The 27,375-nt window shown below is 43.0% G+C and overlaps 1 protein-coding gene across 1 annotated transcript in view; it reads left to right on the plus strand.

Moving 5' to 3' along the window:
• Positions 1–27,375, plus strand: part of ERG (ETS transcription factor ERG) — a 144,965-nt gene that overhangs the window by 18,679 nt on the left and 98,911 nt on the right. The window contains exon 2 of the mRNA XM_066571699.1: positions 22,206–22,293. Coding sequence (XP_066427796.1) covers positions 22,255–22,293 — 39 coding nt within the window. The 5' untranslated portion in view covers positions 22,206–22,254. The remainder of the gene's footprint in view (positions 1–22,205; positions 22,294–27,375) is intronic.

Raw genomic sequence — 27,375 nt, forward strand, 5'->3', positions numbered from 1 at the left:
TGCCCCTCAGCAGGGCACCGACTCTATTTCCTCGCCTCACCCAGCTTTTTGCTCCCCTCAGTCTTGATGGAATATAATCTTTTCAAGTGTGTATTAAACCCTGTTAAATTTGGGCAAAACCAGGCAATGATTCCTAAGCTGGTGGAAGAAAAGGTCGAGGAACACTCCTTTGTGCACAGTGTGGTATCTCAAGTCCCATTCCTTGAAGAATTGAGGCTAAAAATGGAACCCTTGTGTTCTCCTTGCTAAAGGGATCTTCTCCACCTCACTTTGTTTACTGTGCTGTGTCTCAGTGTGGGGAGATTATCATTTCTTGAGTGGTGCCTGAAGCACTGTATAAAAAATAAAACAGACACAAAACCAACAAAGAATGGAAGAAAGGAATTTAGGCTTCCCAGTCACAGCACTGTGCTTTAATGGTTGATGAAATATTACATGCATGTTTTCAGTTGTGTTATTTGTCCAGTTTAGGAATCTGGAAATATGAGGAAGGATCACATCAGTGCTCAGGATGGAGATGAGGCAGAAAGTAGGAAATAATCTGTTTTCTGTACAAGTTAAGTGCAAGAGTGACAGGCAGGGCCTTTTGGGGTGCAGAAATGCTGCTAGGTTGGTTGTAGTTGACTTTAGGAATCAGCAGAATTGTGCTGAATAATTAAAATTTCAGATCCCCAAAGACAGTGACTATAAAAGAAGCCTTGAAATGTAATCCAGTGACTTCAATGCTTGTTTGTTGTACTCTAAAATTCCAATTTAGACGCAGCAAGAACTCTAGGATCATGGAATGGTTAGGGTTGGAAGAAACCTTATAGACCATCTCATCCTACCCCTTCATGGGGTAGGGACATGGCAGGGACACCTCCCACTGTCCCAGGCTGCTCCAGCCCCAGTGTCCAACCTGGCCTTGGGCACTGCCAGGGATCCAGGGGCAGCCCCAGCTGCTCTGGGAATTCCATCCCAGCCTCTGCTCACCCTGACAGGGAGGAATTCCTCCCAATATCTGACCCAAATTTCCCCTGTTTCAGTTTGAAGCCATTTCCCCTTGTCCTTTCATTCCAGTTCCTGATGAATTGTCCCTCTCCAGCTTCCCCGTGGCCCCTTCAGACCCTGGAGGTTGCTCTGAGGTCTCCACACAACCTTCTCTTCTCCAGGATGAGCAGCCCCAACTTTCCCATCCTGTCTCCATAAGGGAGCTGCTCTTATCAGCCCCTTATCAACCTCATGGCCCTTTTTAGGATTTGTTCCAACAGTTCCATGTCCTTATGAAGGACACAAGAATGACCCTTCTTATGAAAGACATGGAAAAAATGAACACAATTTGATACCCGTCCCAGTAAGCCTGAGAGCTCTCCACTGATTGATTGCACTGGGCACTTTCCTACTTATCTCATTTAAAAATATTTGCTTTTTACACCGAGCTGAGAATTTTGCTGAATATCCAATATCTTGCACGGGAATGCTCTTAATTCCAGGTATCCGGCTTCAGAATTTGAACAAGGCTTGTGTCAAGCCTGTGCTGTCTTGAATATGCTACTGTTACCAGAAAAAAAGTCTCTCTGGTATGCTAAGAACAGGGGGACGTGCTGGGGTTTGCAATTTTAGCATTACAGGTTCTTTATTATTAATAGATTAGCAGGGATTTTTCCAAAGACTCCTATGAGTCAGAAGAGTTCCTGTTACTAAATTTCATATATTCATTTATTTATACAACTATACATGAGGTCTTACGGTCTTTTCAGCCCCGAAAGAGCCAATGTACTGTAAGTGTAAATGCAGTTTATTGAGTCCTGGAAATCATAAATATCTCCTTTAACATCTGATTTATCTTGAACTATGTGCATTGAAAGAAGTGTCTCAGCATTAGCAAAGAAGGGGCATTTGCTGCTCTTTTGGACAAACCTGTGTATTCATACCCAGAGCAGAACTTTGGCAGAGAGTGGTTAGAATTAAGCTGTCACCACCAGACCAATTTTGCTTTATATTCTGTGAGGTTATATGAGTTTTATGGGTTCATTTATTTTCCTGATTAACAGTCTAGTCCTGCTCCTGACAACGTCTCCCATTTTTTTTCCCATTCCTGTGGCTTCCCCAAGATGAGCAGAAGAGATAAAGCCTTGGGCAGAGGGAAATGTGAGGAGAGGAATTTCAAGGGAGGAAATTTGCTCTCCCAGCATAAATTTGTCTGGACTTTTTGACAACGTTCTGGGTTTGTACCACGGAGAAATCATCCAGACAGATCTCAGCAATGCAAGACCTCAATGTACAAGGGAGCCAGCTCCAGATATTGCCTTGTGGAGCCTCTGCCATGCTGGTAAATCATGGAATTATGGAAAGGTTTGGGTTGGAAGGACCTTAAAGATCCTCCAGTTCCACCCCCTTGCCAAGGCCAGGGGCACCTTCATTAGACCAGGTTGCTCAGAGCCTCATGCAACCAGTATTATACTGAAAAAATCAGTATAATACTGATATTATCTTTGCCTTTCCTTGCTGTCTCACCACTGCTGAAGCAGAATAACTGGTAGATACTGTTTTCTTGGAAACTAAAGCTGATTAGAGAATGCCTCTATTTTATTTCCTACAACAATAATAAAATAGAGAGAATTGAGAACATTTTCTCAATAATTGAATGACTGTAATAGAGTGTTCTCAACAAAATTATATGCTGTGCTTCATTTTCCAGAAATGAAGGTGGTACGTCAAGACATGCAGGTGATGGGGATACAGCTGAGGAGAATTGTACCATAAAAGTGCAAAATGCAATGACAATATTAAAAAAAATCAGATGAAAAAATATTTTGGGTTAAAATTATCAACTAGCCTGGGCCTGCCATAAAATATTCCAAGATCAGAGAGGATTTAAAAGGTCATAGTGGTCATAATAACCTTTGGGTAACCTGGGCATCCCAGACTGTGTTTGCTGCTGTTACTTTATTCCCAAGGCTGCAGTAAACTGAAGACTGGCACAAAGCAGGATATTAGTTATACTCCTTGATTTTCTGACAAAACATAATGCTTTATTCTGCTTTATTTTTGCCTTTTTCTCTTCTTCTTTCCTGTAGAAAGCAGCATTTCAGAAACAAGTTCTTGCCTGTGCATTCCTTCATATATATACCTATATATAATTTATATATTCATATTCATATTTATATTTATATTTTCCTTTTTTTTGCCTTTTACCTGATGACTGTGTTATAGGGAATGTGTCCTGAGGGAATGTTAGATGAGCAGGGAATCTGCCTATGAAATTAGGCTCCCAGAATGACTTTTTTCCCTCAGTGATTATGGAAAATAACATCTTTGCATGCTGGATGCACTGATTACCTGTTAATTTGTATGAGTGTGTGCAGGAAGAACTTTTTTGGCTGGTGGGGCATCACCTATGCTGGTTTGCAACAAGGTTATGGCACCCCAGGTCTTGCTTTAGACCTGGAGTTCTGAATATTTTGACACTCAGTTACCACAAGTGTCCCATTTTTCCATAGTTGAGATGAGAAGGGGGAATATTTACAAGTGGAAGGAATTCTTTGTAAATAGTTCTTACTCCTAAGCCCAAATTATTATTTTTAAATCACTTTCATTTGTTTCACAGACACTGTGGGTATCCACAATTGTGCTTTAAAACACTTAGAGTAGTAGGTTTTTGGGGTTGTTTTTTTTTTGGTTTTTTTTTGTTTGTTTGTTTGTTTTTATTTTTGGGGGTTGTTTTTGTTTGTTTGTGTGTGTTTGGGTTTTGGTGGTTTTTTTGTTTTGTTTTGTTTTCTTTGTTTGTTTTTTTAATAAAGCCTTTAATCATAAGTTGGAAAAATCTGTAGCTCCATGGTGGAAATAGCTGTGAAACAGGATGCATCCATTCTAATCTCTGCCAGGATTTTAACATCATCTGCTTCCATCTTGCTCACTTTTGATTTCAGAGGATGGGAGTGTGCTTGCAGTTTTTAGGTAAATATCTTTGGTTGGATTGTCCTGCCTCAAAGCCAAACCCCAGCAAGAATTCCTTGGGCTCTGCAGGAGTGATCCCACAGCTTGCAATGGAAGATTTGCTGTTTATCCCCATGGAAGGGGTTTTAAGCTAAGGCAATGCAAACTAAGCTGCAGAACAATTGCAGCTCCCAAGAAACTTTTATGTTGAGGCCAGTGCCCATTTTCAGCCCTGGTGTGAGGAACAAAAGGCATCAATTAAATTAACTTTACTTAGGGCTGAAAGTTCATGTGCAGACCTTTCCTCTAGTTAACAGCATGACTGGGGAGGAGAAAGTATACTTTGCAGCTATACATTAAATATTTATCTCCTTAAATGCCACTTCATTTTTCCCTTATATTCCATGGCAAGAATTCCACGGGGAGAGAGTTTTCTACATTAGGGAGAGAAGCTGCCCAAATGCAGCTATGAAGATGCCTGATCCAAGCTGGGGATTTGGTTACTGTTTTAAAATTCTTTTTCTCCCCCCGTTGAGTAGCTGTGATCCTGGCAGGGCCGTGGGGTTTTGTGGCAGATGGTTGTTATACACACTGGAAGGACTGTATACTTCCAATATGCTCCATAAGCCATTAAACGCTGGAAAAGCCTGGCAGACTTTATAGTTTGCATCCTGCCATTAGAGTTCCCTCTGAAGTCTGTCAGAGGGATGTAATTCCACTCTAATTAAAGCTATTCCCCTTTTCCAAATGTGAAGCTGGCCTAATTAATGACTAATTGTTCCACAAATATAAATGAGGCCTAATTGTTCCTTACCCCCGACTACCTGCCCTGCTTGCTCCCAGAGCTGCTGTGAAGGGTGTTTTATCTCCATTAAACCCCCTCTGTGGCCAGTGCAAAAGGGAAGATATTTGGGGCACGTTATGTTTCTGTGGATGGTGACCCTCATGGTGTCCTTGAGGGGGGGATTTTTGTGGGTCCCCAGCTGCCCTGCAGGCCTCAGAAGCAGGATGAAGATTGTCAAATCCTTTGTTTTGTGCAATTCTGGAAATACCAGCTCATCTCCTCCCACCTTTCTGCAAGGAGAGGGGGGAAGAGGATGTTGGGAGCAGCAAGATGGAATTAATGGAGGGTCTGTAATATCTGACTCAGGTGCCTGCTCAAGCAGTTCTGTCAGGTGAGAGCTGCTTCGAGAGGAAGCACATGAATTATACACTCTTACAAGTGAACTTCCAACTTCCTTTGTAACAAAATGATGCCACATTGCAACTGCAATCATCAGGCAGTGAGTGGAAGTGACAGTGCTGATTTGTTCTTATCATCCCAACTCTATTTCATTAGCACAAGGACAAGTCAAAGCTTGGAGTGCTGAGGACAGTTAATTTACTTTTTTGTTTCTACTGAAAAGGTAGTCAGTGCTGTTAGAGATTGGGGACTGACTTTTATACACACCTGGAACATAAAAAAGTGGGAGAAATTTGATCTGCATTTAAAGGAAATATTTTGCATCACTGAGTTAAATTGTTTGAACTTGGAGCTTGCTTTATTCCTTCTTTTAGGGTTATATTTTTTTAAGGGACAGCAAGACTGATGTAAAAGAAAACATAAATATTTATCTACATGCTAACATGCCTAATAAAAGATCTTTAATACTGACATACCTGAGTTTCTCTAATAGTTAATAACTTCAGGGAACCCAAAATGAAGTTTTAGAGCTGCACCAGGGCTTTGAATCCTGCTAAAGCTGTGATCATACAGCTTTGACATGTCAAGGCAGTGGTGTGAAGAATTGATGAGGCCACCATGGCTATGTGCCAGTTTATTTTAATGTACTGGTGGATGGCAAAAAGATATTTTAACATGTAGTCAATAGGAGTGCCTGTTTGGGCCTCAGAAATGGAACAGAGCCTAATTATCTATTAGGCTATCTATTATATTATCAATTATCTATTTTAATGGTTCATATGCACTTGAAATAATGTTCACTTGTAACACCCCACACACATGCAGATGTACCCACAGAGAGGGACATTCAATCTCTTTTTTAGCTGTGCTCAATTTCTACAATAGTCAGGTAGTAGCCAGTGTAGCAGTGAGGAAAGAGGTCAAAAGCATGAATGAAAAAAGTCCAAAGATTGCCGAATAGACAAAAAAAATTACAATTATTACCATGCCTGGCTATGTAATGGGGAGGTGCAGAGAAGACAGAGCTACACTTCTCTCAGACGAGTGCAGCAAAGTCCAGAGGGTTGCAGTTTAACTTACAACAGTGGAAACTGTGACTAAGAATAAGAATAAAAACCAGATTGCTCTGAGGGTGGCCACAAGTGGAACAGGTGGCCAGAGCAGTGGTGTAATTCATGGAATCATCATAAAATCATGGAATGGTTTGGGTTGGAAGAGACCTTAAAAATCATCCAGTGCCACCCCTGCCATGGCAGGGACACCTTCCACTGTGCCAGGCTGCTCCAAGCTCCAATGTCCAACCTGGCCTTGGAATTCCACTCCAGGGTCTCCCAACCCTCCCAGGGAGGAATTTCTTCCTAATTACCCATCCAACCTCCCTTTCTGTCAGCTTGAAGCCATTCCCCCTTGTTCTATCACTACCATTTTGGAATGAGCACAGAGGGTGTGGGTTTGTAGGAGCTTTCATTCCAATAAGAAGGGTTTTGGAATAAAAAAAATGCCGAATCATTTTTGGGTGAAACATTCCAGTTTGGGTGAAACATTCCAGTGAGACCTGGAAATTGAGAATCAAAAGTGAAAAAAAACAAGTAAGCAGTTCCTAGGTAACAATGGGAACTGGGGAAATCTCCTTCCTAGGTGTAGTGGGAGCTGGGGAAATAGCCAAGTGAGGGCAACAGGAAAAAAGAATGAATTACTTGTAGTATTAAAACATACTGATTGATCTTGCTTACAGTTGCATCTTTGGGGAAGAGGGGCTGAAACACAACAACAAAAAAAAATGCATGGAAGTATACGTAAAAATTTATTCTGAACTCAGACTCTGCAGTCAGGTTTAGAAGCACCATAAAATCTCATTATTATGTGTCTATGTCTCATATTTTTTTTAGCAGGAGAATTTGAGATGGGATCTGTGGCTTTGGAGGGAGAGAACAAAGGAAACATGTTGATTATGAAAGTACTGGAAGAATCTAAACAATTTCAGGTTGGGTCTCTTGTGACAAGGAATCCAATATATGGCTGGACCAAAAAAAAGGGTGGATGGCCAGCTTGGGGTGCAGTGTCTTACATTCCTTTGGCAAAATTCCCTCAGTGTCACAGCCCTCAAATACCATCCCAAATACACCAGTTTAATGGGGCAAGGCATTAATTGCCTTTCCCCTGCTAAAGGAACAATTGGAATTATTCCTGTCTCTAAAACACCCTCTATTTCTGCTGGTCCTGGGAATTAGAGATTTCCTGCAGCTGAACTCCTGGCTGGAAGAATTTCTGCTTCCTTCCAGGCATGAGCCCCTTCAGAAGTGGGTGAAACACATGTGTGTGCCCGTGCAGTGGTTGGAGCCTTAGTGGCTGAAATCTGTGCTAGTTTTGGTCTTGGACAGCAGTGGGATGGAGCCTTGTGCTTGTTGGGTGTTTTTGAGAGCCCTCATGGAAGGCATTTATTGTCATAAATGGAGAAAGACCATAAACTCTGGCCCTGTTTCTGCAGCAATGGATCAGCCCATCTGTAGGCCTTATGTCAATAAAAACAACTAATTACAGAATAACTAAAATTAAAAGGCCCCACTGCTTAAGAAAACCCTCCTGTACCCCATTCCTGAGCTTCCTATTACATCTATGGAAAGTCTGGATAGTATTTGTTCCATTAAACCCTGATTTTGAATGCAAGCTAAGCAAGAAGGAAACTGCAGCTTTTTCCTTGAAGTTCTGTTCATTCTTGCACAGAGAATTTGGAGAAGCTGTGGATATTCCATCCCTGGTAGTGCCCAAGGCCAGGTTGGACAGGGCTTGGAGCAGCCTGGGACAGTGGAAGGTGTCCGTGCCATGGCAGGGGTGGAATGGGATGAACTTTAAGGTCCTTCCAGCCCAAACCTGTGGCATTCACATTCTCTGAAGAAATCCGCTTGCCCAGGATTTTTCTCCTGGGAAGCTGAGAAGCCTCAGAGAAAAGAAAACCAATTCTTATCTCATTTGCTTCTCCTGTGTTGTGCTCACATGTGGAATGTGTTTGGAGATTGTTTACCCACAGGTGATTGTTCCATTGGATTCTGCTGTGAGTTGTTTTCACTCTTTGGCCAATCAGGGCCAAGCTGTGTCAGGACTCTGGAGAGAGTCAGGAGTTTTCATTATTATCTTTTTAGCCTTCTGTAAGCATCTTTTCTGTATTCTTTAGTATAGTATAGTATTCTTTAATATAATATAGTATAATAAAGTAATAAATTAGCCTTCTGAGAACATGTAGTGAAATTCACCATTCCTTACTTAGTCAGGGCTTTCCTTGCAAATACAATACAAACCATTCTGGGATTCTGTGATGATTCCATGTCTTTAGACTTTACAGCTATTTATATTTTTTGGGGGGGAACTGCTTCCAAAGTGGTTACATCTATATCTCTTTTCGATGCTGGGGCCTTCCCAGGTTCTGCTGGAAAAGGGGGACTGAAATCTGCCTTAACCCTGGAATTACTTTTCTTTTTGGATCAACTTTAAGGTCCTTCCAGCCTAAACCATTGTGGGATTCTGTGATGATTCCGTGTTTTTAGACATTACAACTATTCCCATTATTTTGGGGGAGAACTGCTTACAAAGTGGTTGCATATTGTATTTGTGGGGTTCCCAGACTAAGGAAGAAATGATGAATCTGATTCCATGTTCTCAGAAGGCTAATTTATTATTTTATGATACTATATTATATTAAAGAATGCTATACTAAATGATACTAAAGAATACAGAAAGGATTCTTACAGAAGGCTAAAAAGATAATAATGAAAACTCGTGACTCTCCAGAGTCCTGACACAGCTTGGACTGATTGGCCAATAAGTGAAAACAATTCACATGAAACCAATGAAACAACCACGTGTTGGTAAATAATCTCCAAGCACATTCCAAAGCAGCAAAACACAGGAGAAGCAAATGAGATAATTATTGTTTTTCATTTTCTCTGAGGTTTCTCAGCTTCCCAGGAGCAAAATCCTGGGCAAAGAGATCTTTCCAGGAAACATGAATGTGACAGTTGCATCTATATCTCTTTTCCATGCTGGGACCTTCCCGGATTCTGCTGGAAAAGAGGGACTAAAGCCTGCCTTAACCCTGGAATCACTTTTCTCCTCCAGCTGGAAATAAAACACATAGAAATTATAGTTAATAAAAGTTAATATTTCTTTTTCACTTATCCACGTGCAAAACCTTCCGTGCTGGTTTTGCTGCCGTATTTTTTTGCTTCACTTTTTTTGCCTGCTGTCAATTCAGGTTGGGTGAACTAAATACATTCCTCTTCCTTCTTTTTTTAGTTTCTGAGGAGGAACAAAGGCATTTCCCTTGTCATATATATAGAAATAATGAGGGGTTTTTTCCATGTGAAATTAGTTTCTTTGAATTTCTAAGTCAAACTTGCATTTTTGCTTAAAAACTTGCTTCTCAGGTTCCGTAATGTATTATGATTTTAATACTACTGCTTTACACTCACTGTTAGCAAATACATTTAGATCCTTAAAATATTATTTTTCCAAACACTGGACTTTACAGTTTCACAGATGACAGATCCATGTTTCATCTAGCAAAGTACTTCAAAACCCATATGCTGAAAAAATGAACCTAAAATTATGCATTCAATCAGTATAAGCTATTTATTGACATTCTTCAAATGCATTTGAAATAAAAAAAGTATAAACAAATCTGTGAAGATCACAAATCAAAGCATTATTTGGGATGATTTATATCCTTCCAAGGTACTTTCTTGCTAAGGATGTGGCATATTTCCATTTCTGTAAAGCATTAACATTTCTATTGATAAAGTGAGATTCAAGCTGCAGTGGAGGTGCCAGTCTTTCTGATCTGTGTATTTCAACAGTTTTTGCACTGCAGGTCAACACTTAATGGAAGTCACTCATTTCTTAAATACCTTGTGTTTATACAGCTGTTTTGGTTTTTTTTTCCTTCTGCTTTACAGCATCAGAACTGAAAGTGCCACAAGTAGAAAGATAAATTTAAAGAAAAAAGTATTTTGTGCCAAAGATGTACAAAAGGAGTAAAAAAGCATTTAGTAATAGAAAGGAAGATTAGTCTGAAGAACTTCAGAGGGTGTTTAGTTTTGTTCTGTGGTCAGATGATTATTTCCACTGGAAGCTGGCTGTATTTACCAATATTCTGAAGAAGGATCACCACAAGTATTTACACTTCATCTTAAGAATACTTTAAGGGAAAAAAAAATGGTGTTGCCAGTCATGTTGTTTGTGTTGATGTTCCCTGTGAAGGGTGGAGCTTCAAAGCAACAGAATAACCCTGCAGAGGGATTGTGAAGCACCTTCCAGGCTTCTTGTCTTGTTAATCCTTCCACAGAGGACTCTTCATCCCTCCTGATACCCCACAAACCATCCCCATCCTTCTGCCAGTGCAGGGGACACCCTGGAGAAGGGAATCAGGTGCCACAAAATAAAGCTGTGCTGGAGGACACTCCAGTTGAGAGTTGTTCCACTGAGTGTCCTCAGCTGTGCTGATGCCTCAGGTTTTGGCTTTTCTGTTTTTCAGGTTCTGTGCTGCTTTAGTGTGTGGGTCTGAGCTTCATATTATGGGATGGTGAGCTCTGTGCACAGAGCAGAGAGACAAAATAATTCCTTCTCTTGCTGGGGACTGTGGTATTTTCTGGGTACCCTGTCATTGGGAGGAATGCTGAATCTGACTCCATGTTCTTAGAAGGCTAATTTATTATTTTATGATACTATATTATATTAAAGAATGCTATACTAAACTGTACTAAAGAATAGAGAAAGGATACAGACAGAAGGCTAAAAGGTAATAATGAAAAACTTGTGACTCTCTCCAGAGTCCTGACACAGCTTGGCTGTCATTGGCCAATACGTAAAAACAATTCACATGTTGGATAAACAATCTCCAACCACATTCCAAAGCAGCAAAACACAGGAGAAGCAATTGCGATAATATTGTTTTCCTTTTTCTTTGAGGCTTCTCAGCTTCCCAGGAGAGAAATCCTGGGCAAAGAGATTTTTCAAAAAAAATGATGGTGACAGGGGACCAAGGACAAATGATCCAAATCTCAGCCCCAGAGCACAAACCCCGTGGGCTGGAGAGAGAAAAACAAGCAGGGTGGGACTGCAGGGGCTAAAGCTGGAATGGGACAATGAACTGCAAGATGCAAATGGAGCAGAACTGATCCCAGGGAGAGACCCCGTGCCCGGCCGTGCATTTTGGGGCCATTTTGGTTCATCTTGGGTGCAGCCCTGGCTGGGCTCTGGTGCTGCCCAAGGTGCATCCATGGAGGCCATTTAACAAATCCCTGCTTTATTCTGTAACTCTGCTCTAGGTCAGCCTGCACAAAGCATCAGTGCCAGGATTCTTTTTGGGCAAGTTTCCTTTTTTGGGTCAATTTTCACACTCCCTGGAGCACCTTAAGTCCTGCTTAATTTTTTTTCATTTAGGTCATGGCTGAGGTGTGCAGGTCAAGGCTGGGAAACAACATCAGTTTATCATGGAACCTTGGAAAGGTGTGGGTTGGAAGGGACCTTAAAGATCACCCTGTTCCAACACCCTGCCATGGGCAGGCTCCAAGCCCCTGGCCTTGAACACTTTCAGAAATGGACTTTTTTTGGGATAGATTCCATGGTGTTCACTGGAGCTGCCTCATGGGTCACTCCCCCAGGACAGGCTCTGCACTTTGCAGAGGGGAAAAAAAAATAATATATATATATATATATATATAAAATATATATATTTTCATTAAAACAGTGATTTTCCTCATTAGAATGAGAAGCATCCCCAGAAACCAGCGGGGAGAAAAAGGAGGACAACTTTCCAGGGCAGATTACAGAAACATTTGTTGCATCCCTAAAAGTGAGTGTGCTTGCATGCAACAGATTCAGTGCCAGTACATTCTGTTCCTGAACAACATATACGTTTCTAGAATATGACAACTGAAGAAATTTATTGAAAGCAGAGAAAATGTTAACTGGTTTTTTTTTTCTTGCTCATGTATTTCTAAACTGTCATTATTCTTTAGATCTCCCTAAAATGAATTGAAGATTCTCCAATTTTTAGATGTTGTTTTTCATTGTAACAGCTCAGGACTTTTCTGGGTTTGACAGAACTGTTGGATGATCTGCAGTAAATAATATACAGGTCTAGTGTACTCAGCAATTACTGAAAGTACATGGTGTATGTAAATTCTGATTATGCAGATTTAGTCAAGTAGTTATCCTTGAAAATGCTGTGAGGTGTTCACAAAGTTATTATGACTTTTACTAATTACTACTGTTTGTTTATAAAGTCTGTGCCATCAATTTATACTCCATGCTTAAATGTGGTTGAAAGTATGAATTGCTGAATGTGCTGAGAAAGTTGTCCTGATTCTGTACTCCCATTTTCCATGGGATTATTAGAAGCAGATCTCCTGAACAAAATTAAAACTAGAGGCAGAGGTATCTGACAGCTAGAGAGCCCCTAGAGGATCCAGTCCAATCCTCTGTACATCAGCTGTGTTTTGGGTTCACAGAGAAACCTTCCTGGTCTGGAAAATTCAGGAATCAGAAGTGAGTGCACAATGCCTGTGTTGGCCATTCTTTCTTTAAAAAATGGCCCTAAAGTCCAAGAAGCACAAGCCAAGGAAGTTTGAAGGAGCTGATAACACCCACCATGGGATGGAGATCAGAGACCCCACCTGCAGAGCTGCCCCAGGCCTGGGGTGTCCCAGCCCAGGGAGGAGCTGGAGCTGCTGCAGAGAGCCCAGAGGAGGCTCCAGGATGGGCAGAGGGCTGGAGCAGCTCTGCTGGGAGGAAAGGCTGGCACAGCTGGGATTGTTCACCTGCACAGGAGAAGCTTTGGGCTGAGCTCAGGGTGGCCTTGCAGGGCCTGGAGGAGCCCCAGGAAAGCTGGAGAGAGACAATTTCCAGGGGATGCAGGGACAGCACACAGGGAATGGCTTCACACTGAAAAATTACAGGTTCAGATCAGACACTAGGAAGAAATTCTTCCTTGTGAGGGTGGGCAGGCCCTGGCACAGGGTGCCCAGAGCAGCTGTGGCTGCCCCTGGATCCCTGGCAGTGCCCAAGGCCAGGTTGGACACTGGGGCTGGGAGCAGCCTGGGACAGTGGAAGGTGTCCCTGCCATGGTATGGAGTTGGAACAAGATGATTTTTCAGATCCCTTCCAACCCCAACCATTCTGTGATTCCATGAGTCTATCTGTAATTTGTTATTATTGAATTGGATCTTGTTTTTTCACTTTCTAAAACATTTTTATTTGCTTTTGTCTTTCAAAAGAAAGTATGAGTTTCCCTTATCTCAAGGTAGTCATTCATTATTTTGCAAACAGTTTGTGTATTTTTCCTCAGATGTGATTTTAAGTTAAAATGCTTGAAACAGCACCAGTTAAAATGTTTGAAACAGGCTTGGGCTTTAACCAGGGGAATGAATGTAAATTAGAAACTGCTCTTTGTCACTGTGTATCTCTCCTGATTTCATCCTGCTTTTCCACAATGCAGTAATTTTCTTTGCAAAGTTGTATTTCTGTAGAGAACCAAGGTCCATAATTACAACCTGCAGTTAGTGGTGGTTACTCCATGGTCTGACTGGTGCACACCTTCAGCTAAGCTGGGACTTGAGCTGAGTTTGAATAATTAAACACAGAAATCTGCCAGGGCAGCTCTAGCATGGGACAGAAAGGTGGGAAATTTGACTGGATCTCAGAACTTGGCTGGTGACCTCTGTGATTCTGCACTTGGAAGGGCACAAAATCTTGAATTCCTGCCTTAGCTCTCCCCTTGGCATCCCATGTGTGTGTCCAACCAAATATCCTGCAACAGGATAAGCATCAGGGAGTAATCATTATCAAACACCCCTGCCTGGAATTAAGACACACAGTCAAAAACCTTGAGCTGTGGAAAGTGCTTGGTGCAGTTAAATGTGTCAGACGTGACTCAAAAGTCTCCTTCCTTTCTGAAGATATTACTTCATTCATGTTAACCACATTTGTAAGTGGCCTGGGCTAAAGAGATAGTGTTTGGGGAATTCCAACCTCTTTTATATGCAGTTGGGAGTTTCAGGAATGGCTGCTCTGCATTCCACATTGATATATAATCCTCATTATGGCTTTGAATAAGAACATGGTAATTCGCCAGAAAAATAAATAAAACAAGTTATTGGTCAGAGGCGTACTATATAGGGAGTACTAATAAAACCAGATATTTTTGGCTGTAGTTTAAAGTTCCTACTGTAAATGAGCTAATTTAGGGCTGTATCCTCCCCTGAGGTCATGGGCTGGAATGTGAGATAAGCAGTAGCTGCACAGACACTTTTGGGTGGCAGCACAGAAATGTGCCTTCTCCATCCTTCAAACGGGAGGAGAGGGAGTTTCTGCAGGAGAACTCACCCTTCTAAGGAAAATGTACCCAGGAGAAAATCCATGTTCAGTGTTGGTGAACTCCAGGAGGGCACAGCTGGCAGAGACATGTTCTAAGATTGCTGCATCCCTTTGTCCCCACAGATTCAGGGACATGGAGTAGTGCTGTGAGTCCAGAGCCAGCTAAACCCTGGAAAAACACCCTCTGTGCTTTTCCAGCAGGTGCTGACAGTGCTCCCTCAGTTACTGACGTGCTTAGGGTGATATTCCAGTTGTGGTGTCATGGTCAGCTTGAGCCCACGGCTGCTTCAACAGGGGCAGGTCTTACCTGCAGCACTGAGCTGGGACTGCCCCCTCCTGCCTTGTCCTGAGGTCTCCAGGGCCACCAGGAATCTCTGCATTCCAGCTGGAAGGGAATCCCATCAGAAAAGGAGGTTTGCTGCCAGTTAGACCAGCAATGGTGACCTGAGTGACAGAAATTAATATTAACCTTGTGGGAGGGAGAGAACTTGTCAGCATGGCCATGAAACCAAATCCTTGGGAGGCTTTGCAGGAGGAGGGCTGGGTGGGGGAGTTTTTCTTATTTCCAGAAAAAAAAAATTAAAAAAAAATTAAAAAAGAAAAAAAAAAGGAAAAGGAGATTTAGAATCTCTCCTGTGAAGATGCACTGAGAAAGTTAGGGCTGTTCAGCCTGGAGAAGGGAAAACTCCAGGGCAGCCTTAAGAGCACTTAAAGGAGCTCCAGGAGAGATGCAGAGGGACTTTTCACAAGGGCATTGGAGGACAGGACACAGGGAATGGCTTCCCACTGCCAGAGAGCAGGGTTAGATGTGATATCGGGAAAAAATTCCTCCCTGGCAGGGTGGGCAGGCCCTGGCACAGGATGCCCAGAGCAGCTGGGGCTGCCCCTGGATCCCTGGCAGTGCCCAAGGTTGGATACTGGGGCATGGAGCAGCCTGGGACAGTAGGAGGTGTCCCTGCCATGGCAGGGGTGGCACTGGATGATTTTTAGGGTCCCTTCCAACCCCAACCATTCTATAAGCCCATGATTAACTTCTGGAGGTGTTTTCTTGAAAGTGAAAAATCTGGCAATTTTTTTTGCTGCCAGAATTGAGACCAGCCCCACTCAGCTTTTATTTCTCCCACTGTATTTTTTATAACAAATAATGCCATATAATAATAATAAAAAAACCAAACCTTATCTAAACTATCAGGAGATGTCATTAGAAAATTGTCAATGAGTTATACTTCTGTTTAAATTTCTCTTTAAGAACTAAGCACATCACACAGTGCACAACACAACCAGGGAGTTCTGTCCTGTGAGGTCAGGGTGAGTACAGAAAGTTATGGAAAACTGAAGAAACTTCCTGGCTTAGCACATCTTTTTTGTATTTTGGTTTTCTTGTCCTTTACTGTTTTATTTGTGGTATTCACCTGCAATCACATCTTACCCTAACAGCAAATGCTGACTGCACGTGAACAGCCTTGGCAATAGCATTTCTTGAGGGTGCAGATCTTTCCTCAAGGTTTTATTGTTGAGACTCTTAAAACACTGAGAGGTTACAGTGAAACAAGAAATAAAAAAGAAATAAAAAAACAACCCCAAAACTGAAGCAGTTATACCCAACCACAAGTTAAACATAAAAGCTTTGAGCTCGTGTCATGCAGCTCTGCTGTATCATAACTCCCTGCCAGTGGAAGAGTTGTGGTGTTTCACACTTACCTGCTTTACAAATGTGAATTATAAACATTTCTGTGGCCTTTCTTCACTGGACACTGATGGAGTTTGCACTTGGAGCCATTTTCTCCAGAAATCCATGGAATCCTGCAGGCACCCAGGGGCTGGGGGCTGCCTCAGCCCCTCCTGGAGCACCCCTTGACTTCTTGGCAAGCCCCAGGTGCCAGCAGGAGCTGCAGCACCTTCTTCTAAACCTGGAAATATTAGAGAAGGGAAGGCACAAACTTACAGTACCATGCTGGGCATGGGAAAGTGATTTTGTTTGCTTAGCAGTTCCCAAATTGCAGGCTTGTAAGGATCTTCTGCTCCTGAGTTTTGCCAACATCAAGAAAGGCAGGGTGGGTGAGTTTCTGGGCTGGTTCAAACAGTTTACTACAGTAGATGAGGATTTCACCTCTTACTTCTTACTCCTGTTAAAGGACTTTATTTAAAAAAATTAATAGCAATGTAATAATTTCAGTAAAGCCCTGTGGTATGAATAAAGCAGCAGCACAGGGGAATAAGTGCACTCTGGTTTTCTCTCAGTGCATCTTGGATGTGTAGGCTGCTTCTAAAGTGCAGCAAACCTAAATTTGGCTTAAATTCACAACATGAGGGCTCCCATCATAACTGGAATTATTTTAGGGGTCCAGAAAGGCTGAAAATCACATGTAGCATATTTGTCTACCTAAAAAGTGCAGCTCTAACCTGCAGGAACAGGAGTTTAAAGCTGTTTCTGCACATCACTGAGAGCAGGTTTATAGTGCTCTGCCTTTGGAATATCCCAGCCTTTCCCTCTGGTACACACTGACCAGTGCTGGTGGGATCCAGGCACACAAATAGAGATTTCCTGGCAAAACAATCCAGCAAGGGCCATCTCAAAAGTTTTCCAACAGCTGAAAAACATCAGTTCTTTAAAAATATGTGACCAGTCCAGTTGCATGACAGTGAGGGGGTCTGAAAGTCCTGCTGGCACAGACTTGGGATATTCTGCATAGCTGCTCAGGGATTCACCTCCTGTGAGTAATGGTAAACATCCTGAGTCATGCTGGTAGAAATTTGGTGTGATACCAGTGTGGTTATTCACCACAGCAGAGTGTGCACCCCTCTGTGTGTGTGTGTGCCAGTGCTGGGTGCCTGCCACAGGAAAGGGGGGGGGTTATGTTTAATTATTCTGTCAGTGCCATTCAGAGCTGTTCTGCTGTGTGACATGCACATCTCAGGCAGCAAGGACACAGGATTCCTTGGAGAGAGCCTGTAGGCAGAGCAGTTCTCCCAGGCAGCCTGTGCTTGGATCACCATTTTACATTATCCTTGTTTTCAGAGCACCAGGAGTCAGGCCCAGCCACTCTGGCACCTCCTTTGCTGTTGATTAAACATCAGCCAGAATTGGCTACAACTGTGGTTCTGTTCTGAATATTATTTCCTGTTGTCTTGATTTGTAAAGCCAGGTGTCTGCTAAGGAAGGCAGGAGCCTCCCTTGAAATGAAAATATAAACCCCCCTTCCTCTGAATTATTATAATTTTGAAATTAAGAGGCTCTTGGGCAAACATATGGGAGTAGGAATGACAGTTATTTATTAGGGAAGAAAATAAAAGTAAAATTAAAAAATGCAGTGATACAAACAAACCACTGCCAGAGTGAGAGCAGTCCCTGTTCCCCTGTGTGTCAGGGGGGTGGCACAGCCCCATCCCATGGGGGCTCAGCCCTCCTGCAGTGCCAGCTGTGGCTCTGCTGGAGCAGGGATCCTGCACAAGGGGGGAGTTTTCCTCTGCAGCTCCAGGGCTGCTGGAGATGGGCCTGGGCTCCCTCTGGCCATGCAGGGCAGCAGAAGCTGCTCCTCTGGCAATGCACTGGGCAAAGGCTGCTGGGCTGTCCCAGCACCTCAGATTGGATCCAGGTAGGAATGCTTGGCTCCTCCCCTGGGCGCAGCATCTCCCCATGGGATGCTGGGATTGGATCAGCCCTGCAGGGACACTCAGTGGCCATGGACAGCAGAGATCTCCTGCAGGGAGGATTGGCTGTGGGAGAGAGAAAGAAAAAACTGCTCCATGGACAGCAGAGAACTGCCCCAGCTCTGACAGATGGGAATAGAACACACAGCCCCAAACCACAGCTTGGAACCCAGGTCACCTGTGCAGACAAATCCTTTTAGCCTGGAGAAAAAAAGGCTAAATAGGGTAGAAAGAGGCTCATGGGAGCCTCTACAAGTCCCTGCCAGGAGGGTGCAGCCAGAGCAGGGTCGGGCTCTAGTCCCAGGGAACAGGGACAGGAGCAGAGGGAACAGCCTCAGGCTGGGCCAGGGCAGGCTCAGCTTGGACAGCAGCAGCAATTTGCCCATGGAAAGGGAGCTCAGGCCTTGGCAGGGGCTGCCCAGGGAGCTTTGCAGTGCCCAGCCCTGCAGGTGTCCCCTGCAGGTGGCACTGAGTGCTCTGGGCTGGGACAAGGTGCCCATGGGGCACAGCTTGGCCTCGATGACCTTGCAGGGCTTTTCCAGCCTCAGTGACCCTGTTAATTGTGCTTTGGGCCCTGTTCATTCCTGGCACAGAGCAGCACAGGCCCTGGTTCTGTTGGCTGCAGTCCCCTCTGCTCCCCGTGTGTGTCACCCTGCCACAGCTTGGCCTGGAGCCCTTTTGTGTCAGCCTCGCTCACTGCCTGGCCATGCTGCTCTGCAGCCCCTTGCTGCAGGGTCCAGGACACTTCAGGAGGAACCTGCTGGGCTTTGTAGGTGAGCACAGCATGCCAAGTTACTGAAAATGCACCTGAGGTGAGAAAATGCACAAGAGAGGTTTGTGTTCAGCCCCTGTATAAAGGGGATGTTCAGCCTCAGTAAGTTGACAATACGTGTCCATTAAAAGTTTGATCCTCTTGATGCATCTACAGAAAAAAAAGATCAATGCAATCACATCGGGTGAGCTCTAGATGTGTACATGATTCCCCACCCTTTGATGTACTTACATAACTCCCCAAATGTGTGCACAGAAACACAACAGGTCCCAGAGCTTATCTGTCTCCTCCTGCATGGGGTAGCACTGGCACACCCAGCTCTGGCTGGTCTTGTACAAGAACTTGTTTCTGTCTTGATATTTTAATCTCTCCTGAGCATCAGAGGGGAATTCACATCTCCTGCCTCAAGTATTGCTGCTTCTCACTAGTGCCATCCTTCTGTGTGACACTTTGGGTGTGACACTTTGGATGTGACAGAGGAGGGACACCAGTCCCAAAAACCTGTGCTGCTAAAGCTGGATTAGTAAATGCTAGTGTGGACTCAGGATGGCAGGAAGAAAACCTGCTCTGTGGCTACAAATTTATCCTTTTATAGAATCACAGAAAGGTTTGGGTTGGAAGGGATCAACTCAACCCTGTCATGTGCAGGGACACCTTCCACTACCCCAGGTTGCTCAGAGGGTTATCCAGAATAACCAGAATATCCAGGATATCCTTCCAGGATAACCCTAAATCAGGAATGCTGTTAAGCAAGTGTTTAACTTTCAGTTTGTATTATAATAACCTTGTTTCAGTTTCCTGGAGAGAGTTGTCTTGCTAAACCAGGTCTCAGTGTCAGTTTTGGCTCTGTCCTTAGAGTGCTGCTCATTTAGGGGATGCAGGGCAAACCCTGTAGGCACAAGCAGAGCCTGTCACAGACCATCAAGCACAGACCACAGACCTGACCAGCATGAAATTTGGGCTGGGGGTGGAGGAGGGTCTGGCAATAGATACCATCTGCTTCAGCAAGTTAGTACCAAATGTCTGGAAGCTTCCAATTCCAGCCTGCAAACCTGTAAAGGTGGAGCTGAAATAATGAAAATTGTATTTCTGTTTGGGACGAGCAAGAAAAGCTGTCACAGCTTTTTTTTTTTTTTTTTTTTTTTTTTCCGAGCCATGATTTCCAGAGGTGAAAAGATAAAAATTGTGTATTTTGCAGACAAGGACTTGTCCCACTTTAGAGTAGCAAGACTGGAATATCCAGGTGACAAAGAAGAATACACTGCCAAAGGTTGAGTTTAAAGCAGAATTCTCACTTTTAAGTTCATAACAGTACAAGGGAAAAGTCAAATGTCCAGAAGAGTTGCATGCTCATTTTTCCAAATCATATTGGACAGCATTTGCTTGTCTTTGATTCCCATTCCTTGTGGTGCAGAGTTGCCAACTGGTTTGCAAATGTTCTCTGTCATCTTCTCTTCCATAAAGGATCCATCATTTTGGGGAAAAGATGTGAAATGAGTGGCCTGGAATAGCTCAAACAACTTCTCTTTAACCCTGAGAGCTTCAAGACTGAGCTTTGAGAGGAAGATCTGGCTTGAGGGACACAGGGCATTTTTGGGGATTAGCTCAAGATGTATTTTCTAAGCTTAGGTGCTGTTGGAACTTGAGCAAAGGCTTTAGAGGGACCAAAATAAATCTGGGTGTGGCACAAATTCCCTTTCCTGGGTGGGCTTCTGTAACTGGGGGTGAGGTGCAGTGCTGGGAATATGAAAACACTGAAAACATGATCTAACACTGGATTCAAATATACTTTTCTGTCCACTTTATGTGAAACTTTGCAGTTTCCAGATCCTGTGTTGATGCTTCAAAAGCTTAAAATATGAATCCCATAAATCCAGTGAGGATGTGGCAAGCATGGATTTACTGGGGAAGGGAGGGAGGGAGGGAATTAAAAGCACATCAGTGCTGTTGGTGTTTCTGTCTGACTTCAATCTGAACAAAGTTGCTGGTGAAATTTTGCTTTTACTGAAAAAGCATCTCTTGCTTTTGAAGTTCTGTGGAAAGAAAAATCTTCCTTTAAAACCATGATGTCATTATGCCATTTGATCATCTACAGATAGCTGGGAAAAGTGGACAAAATGGGAATTTGGCTCGTTTAGGGGTTTCTTTAATAGGCCTTCAAATTAATTATTTTTGTGGATTTGAAGTGGGAAAGTTGGCTGCTTTAAGTAGTAAGGGGGAGGTGTGCAAAGATCTAAATGGTCATAACTTTAATTGCTCTTTTTAGTGCAATTTATGCAAATGAGGTTTGAATAGTTCATAGATGGTCCCCTCACTTCACTCTCTCTGGGGGAAGCTACAGCTCAGTGTTAGCCAGGCAATATTTACCTAAATCAATAGGTAAAAATGCAATTTGATTTTCAAGTTTGTGTAAATGTGAGAGCAGATAATGAAATTTTAAAAAAAGCTGATGCTGAGGAAAATTACTGTTTCCCTGATAGTGCCTTGCTGCTTTAAAAGATGAGTTCAAGATCATGGGCAGAAGGAAACCTCTTGTGTGAAAAATGGGCATTTCCAGTCTTTTAAGGGAGAACTGAGAACAAGACAAGATTACTTTAAATCATGTCCATGTTCCCACATTTTTCCACATTTTCTAATTTTTTGTTTTATTTATCCCAATTTATGAGCAGTTATTTGGTGTTCAAGTTACTGAGTAGTACTCCACATTATTTACATTAAAAGCTGTTGTTATTTTAAAGAGCTTTAATGGTTTTCCACCCCCTACACATGCAGACAAATGCACCCCACCTGCCCCAGCCCCTCTGCACTCCATTACTGGACATGGATAAAGGATTCCAGAACATCCCTGCTCTGAAGTGCTGTTAATTGAGGGTCTGGACCAGATTTGCAGCTCTTGTAAAGGGGCACAGCTTCAGTGAAATGGTGCTTTTTTCCTATCAGCTGCAGATCTGTCCCAGTCCTGCTGTATGTTTCTAAATTGGGAAGAATGGCTTGTGGAAATCTCTGATATCTTGGGTGAATAATGGGGCTGGGCAGGGCAGAGCATGTCCCAAGTTCTTATTTTGGGAAAACTGTACATTGCAAATAAAAATCATTTTTTCCATGAAAATTTCAGGGCTGAGTGTTTTCTCCTGCATGAAATAAATCCTCAGCAGACCCTAAGGAGGCAGAAGTGTCTCAGAGGTTCAGCTGTGCTGAGCCTCGAGGAGGTCTGGGGAAGGAAAGATGCTTATCAGTCTATAAAAAGAGATTTCTGTTGAAAATAAACATTTAAAGTATAATGATATGCCTTTTGTTTCTCTGGTTATGCAGCTGCCTTGGGATCTGAGCTCCTGGTAAACACGCTGGCCTGGTAAAGGACATGATTCAGACTGTCCCCGATCCAGCAGCTCACATCAAGGTTAGTTTCCTGTTTATTGTGAGTCCTCAGATGTTTGGAGAGCCATAAAATCAGAGAATATGTACACATACCACAGCTTTTCTTGCATGTTTACAAATTGTGCTACTGCCCAATATGGGCTTTTTTATTCCTCAATATTTACGTGCTCTTGTCTGAGTCAGCCCTGCAGTCTTTGTTGCTGACACCTGTGTGATCTGCTCTGAAGCACGTGGATATTTTAAAGATAACTTTTCCTAAAATTAACCCTCCTTGATCATCCTTTAATATTTGGTGTGTTTGATAAAATATACTTCCTTGAGAAACACTGGATTTCTATGGCCCTGATTCTGCTCCATGACATCCAGTGGCAAACAGAAGGAAAACGAACATAATGCAAAAATTCAGATCCAAACAAGCACCTCTTACATATTTTCATTGCAATGTTTAAAACACCTTAAAACCAGCGGTGGTTTGCTGTGTTTCAGAAGGAACTGTTTGTTTTTACTGTATTATGACTATTATTATTAATATTATTACTGGTGGTTTTCTTATCCTTCTGTATGGAATCTGTGGGACCTGGCAGATGCAGCTGTTGCAGAGAACAAGTAATTTTGGTGTATTGCACACAAATTTCATCAGGAACTGGAGTGATAGGACAAGTAGCAATTAATTCAGACTGAAAGAAAGGAAATTTAGGTTGGATTTTGGGAAGAAATTCCTTCCTGTGAAGGTGGGCAGGCCCTGGCATAGGTGCTCAGAGCAGCTGGGGCTGCCCCTGGATCCCTGGCAGTGCCCAAGGCCAGGTTGGACATTGGGGCTGGAGCACGCTGGGACAGTGGAAGGTGTCCCTGCCGTGGCAGAGGAGGCACTGAATGAATTTTAAGGACTCTTTCATTCTTTCTGACTACTTTTCTATCTGTTTTTTTTTTTTAAGTTATATTTTCTGCAAATTCTTTCATGGAGTTTCTCCTCAGCTGGCTGCCATCTACCAGTCAGCAGCTCTCTCTAGAAAAAGCTCCACTGTACAACTTATTTTTAACTGAAGCATAGAATAAAAATGAAATATTATTTTAAACAACTCCCTTTTTCTGTAAAACACAGTGAATGAAAGAGTTTCTCTCTCTCTCTCTGTATCCCTCTGTGTTGTTTTTGGGTCGTGTTTAGTTACTAGGATGAGTTGCAGTAGTGGGAGAGCTTGTTCTTCCCCCCTCTCCAGGTTTTCCAGACCCAGCACTTCCACAGCTTTCTGGTCCTCAGTTGTTTTTATGGAAAGAGCAGAAAAACAAATCCTCCTCCCCTCAAAAAATTGAAGTTTTGCCTCAACATGGGTTACAACCAGTAAGACTTGAAAACATTGAAGGGGATTTAATACCTCTTCATGCTGTTTAAATGTCCACAGCAGCAGAAATAGCATAAAGAATAACTCAGTTCCGTGCTTTCTGCCAAAACTGGTGCCCAAAGAAGGTTTTTGTAACCACAGGAGTTAGTGGGAGAGGGCAAGGCTGGGTATGAAAGTATCTTATTACAGCAAGGGAGCTGCATAAAAATCTCTGTGATGGTGTGTTCAAGGGAATTGCAGGAGCCTGTTCTCAGCAGAGCATCACCCCAAAGTTGCTGTTTTATTGAAAAAGGGTGTGAGGAAGGCAATTACTTTAATGCTGTGTTTGGGGTAGGAAAGCTGGCCAACTCCACTTCAAATCCTTCTGATTTCTGTTTATGTCATTAGGGCCTGCTGTGGTCTAAACACATTCTTTGGAAAGCAGCCATGGATGCTCGGGTCATTTCGGCTTTAAAAGTGGACATAGCTGCATTCTTTAAAATAAAAAAGGGATTAAAGTGGTGTAGGGGATGTGGGAAAGCCTTTTTGGTGTGCTGGGCTTTTCTGTCTGCCCTGGTCACAGCTCTGGTGCCCCCAGCATGAGAAGGACATGGAGACAAGTCCAGAGAAGGTCACAAAGTTGATAACAGAGACTGGAGCACCTATGGAGACAGGATGAGAGGGTTGGGATTTTCCAGCTTGGAGAAGAAAAGGTTTTGTGGAGCCTTCACTGCACCCTCCAGTGTCTGAAGGGGCTACAGGAATCCAGAGAGGGACAATTCATCACGAGCTGGAGTGACAGGACAAGGGGAACCGCTCCAAACTGGGCCAGAGGAAATTTGGGTGAAGATATTGGGAAAAAATCATCCCTGTGAGGGTGGGCAGGGGCTGGGATGGAATTCCCAGAGCAGCTGGGGCTGCCCCAGATCCCTGGCAGTGCCCAAGGCCAGGTTGGACACTGGGGCTTGGAGCAGCCTGGGACAGTGGGAGGTGTCCCTGCCATGGCAGGGGTGGCACTGGGTGATTTTTAGGGTCCCTTCCAACCCAAACCATCCATGATTTTGTGATTCTGTGATCTCTCATTGCTGTTGTAACACAGAAGAGACAAACTGGGTTCACTACAATCATCCTTGATAAGGTTTTGTTTAATTAACTGCATTCTGTCACATGATGGTGTTTCTTTACGAGCAGACACAGCCTCATCCTTGCACATTTAGAGCTGGAACTTTGAAAATTCACCTTCTGGAAAGTGTCTGGATTCTTAAGATTTGGCAGATGGCAAAATTTAAGTTTTCTGCCTGAACATGTGCAGAAAAATAATGCAAAATATACAAGAATATGGCAAGATGAATATTCAGAGATTTCTTTCTTTCAGAAATGGGAATTTCATGTGCGTCGTGTGAGTTTCGTGTGTTCTGGTTTGAAATCAGCCTTTTCTGGTACCAGAAGGAAAATGTAACAAATCTCAGTGTTCGTGTGCTCCATCCCTGAATGGGATAAGAGCTGGATTCTTACCCAGGATTACCCATTCTGCACCCAGGCAGATCCTGTCCAATTTTGGGAATGTTTGGAAAGCCTCAAAGTGTGTGTCCTCCTTCTGTTTGGGCAGCTTCATTCCAGAGATACTGAAGATTAAGCTTTACATTTTTCAGCTTGAATGAAGCATCTGACATTGATCTGGTCACCCTGTGGCTCCCTAATGTGTAATTTCACTTGAGTCATGACCTTGTGTTTGGTCCAAGCAGAAAGGAAAGAAACATTTGATGTGGACAAGGAAAAGGGTGGATGGTTTTGGATTTTCATTTCCAGTTCAGCAAAATCAGGGGAATTCTGACCCTGATATTTTTCACACATTGAGTGTCTGTAAGAAAAGTGAAATAAATAAACCTCCTCACACTGATAAAATTGTGGCTTTGTATAGGCAAGACTGCCATTTACACACACTTTCATGTGATATTTTTGTTGTTCTGTTACCATTAAACTCCAGTTCTTACAACCATAGTCACAGAAAAACTCCAAAATGCTGCCTGAGATTTACATATTTTGTTTTTTGGGATTTATGGTTTAAAAATACTGACCTTTAAATAAACCTTGTATTTTTTAAGGGTTAAATTCTGCTTTTGAAAGAGGTCAAATGTTTCTTTCACTTCAGTTAGCTTGTGCCGTCACTGTGAGGGGATTTTGTGGAACCAATTCTAAAAAAACCAAATTACTGCTCTTCCTTTGGGACTCACTGGTGTAGGTAAAAAAAATGACTGTATTTATCAGTGATGGTGTGTATCCTGGGATAATGGGTGTGATTTTCATTGGATCAAGACTGCTGGAAGATTTGGTCAGTTCACATTTATCTGGTCTGATTTTTCTGTTCCTTGGTGATGATTTTGAGATGTGGGATGAAGAGGTGGGCAGCAGCTTGTGGTGGCACACTCTGTTTTTTCATTGCAGAAGGTGAAGAATGGGAACAATTTATACCCCAGACAGCTTAATTAAAGAAGACATTCTTGATAAAAAATACTCCAAGGGCATCAAACATTTCAAGCCCAGCTCAGCTGGTCTGTGTCTGTATAACCTCATTTGTTCTGTGGATGTAACTGAGGTTGTTGCCTCTCAATCTGTCAGATTTGAGTTATCAAATCTGGAAGCTGTTCCTGATACCACAGTGAATGAAAACCTGGTTTCTTAGAAGGAATAAAAGAATTATTCCATAGCAGTTTCTGAAAACCTCTCCTGAATTTAGCGCTTCTCTGTCTGGGTTGTGGTGGTAAATCCACATTTCCAGGCACAGCATCCCATATTGTTGCTGGAAGTCTCACAAAACCTGACCTCAGAACTCCTTTTTTGGGCAAAGAATATTGGATTTCAAATTGTGGCAGTGTAGAGATGCTGCTGGATGTACCTAATCTCTTGTGTTATAGTTAAATCTGATTTTTAAAAAATTTTTATTTTTCAAGTGGTATTATTTGTTAAGGAGTATATTCTGGGTCTGATATAATCTGTTATTTTTCCTGGAATTGTAGAATAGGATCCAAGACTTTGTTATGCTGGGAGTTTTGGATGCACAATACAGTCTCTGCCTGAACAGGCAGGGGGACAAGAAGGGAAGGACAATAACAACAGCAACAACAACAACAACAACAACAACTTCTTCTTCTTCTTCTTCTTCTTCTTCTTCTTCTTCTTCTTCTTCTTCTTCTTATTATTATTATTATTATTATTATTATTATTATTGTCCTTCAGGATAAGGAGGATAAAGCCAGGCTTTTACCCTCACCTCTTTTTGGGGCTTGCCTGAGCCAGAAGTCTGATCCTTGTGGATTCTTTGCATGGCTAAAGCACTTCTTTCACTGCTTATGAAGTGATATTTGGGCAGCTCAGCTGGGAGTGAGAGCATGGAAATCAGAGCCAAGGATACAAAGAGCTTGGCCCAAAGCCCCAGGTGAGGTAAACTGAGACCCACTGCAGCCTGGATGAGGAGGTGATCCATGTGGAGCATGGAGTTCTGCTGGATCACAGCCTGCCACCAGGTGATAACATGCTCCTATCCCTTCCAGAAAATGTGGAATATCTGCTCCTGAGCAATGAGCCAGCCCTCCTGCAGGTATGAATGGGTGGTGAGCCCTTGGGCAGAAGTCCTGCAGTGGCCTCTCACTGGGAGAAGGTGCCTTTAGCCCCAGGGCATGGAGGTGAACAAGCTCCTGGACGTTTCCTGGGCTGCAGACTGGTGCCTGGCATCTCAGGGGTAACTGCTGCCTGCTTCATGAGAGATGTGAAAAGGTTTTAGTATC

Source organism: Molothrus aeneus, chromosome 2 (genome assembly GCF_037042795.1).
Source record: "Molothrus aeneus isolate 106 chromosome 2, BPBGC_Maene_1.0, whole genome shotgun sequence".
In the NCBI taxonomy this organism is placed as follows: domain Eukaryota; kingdom Metazoa; phylum Chordata; class Aves; order Passeriformes; family Icteridae; genus Molothrus; species Molothrus aeneus.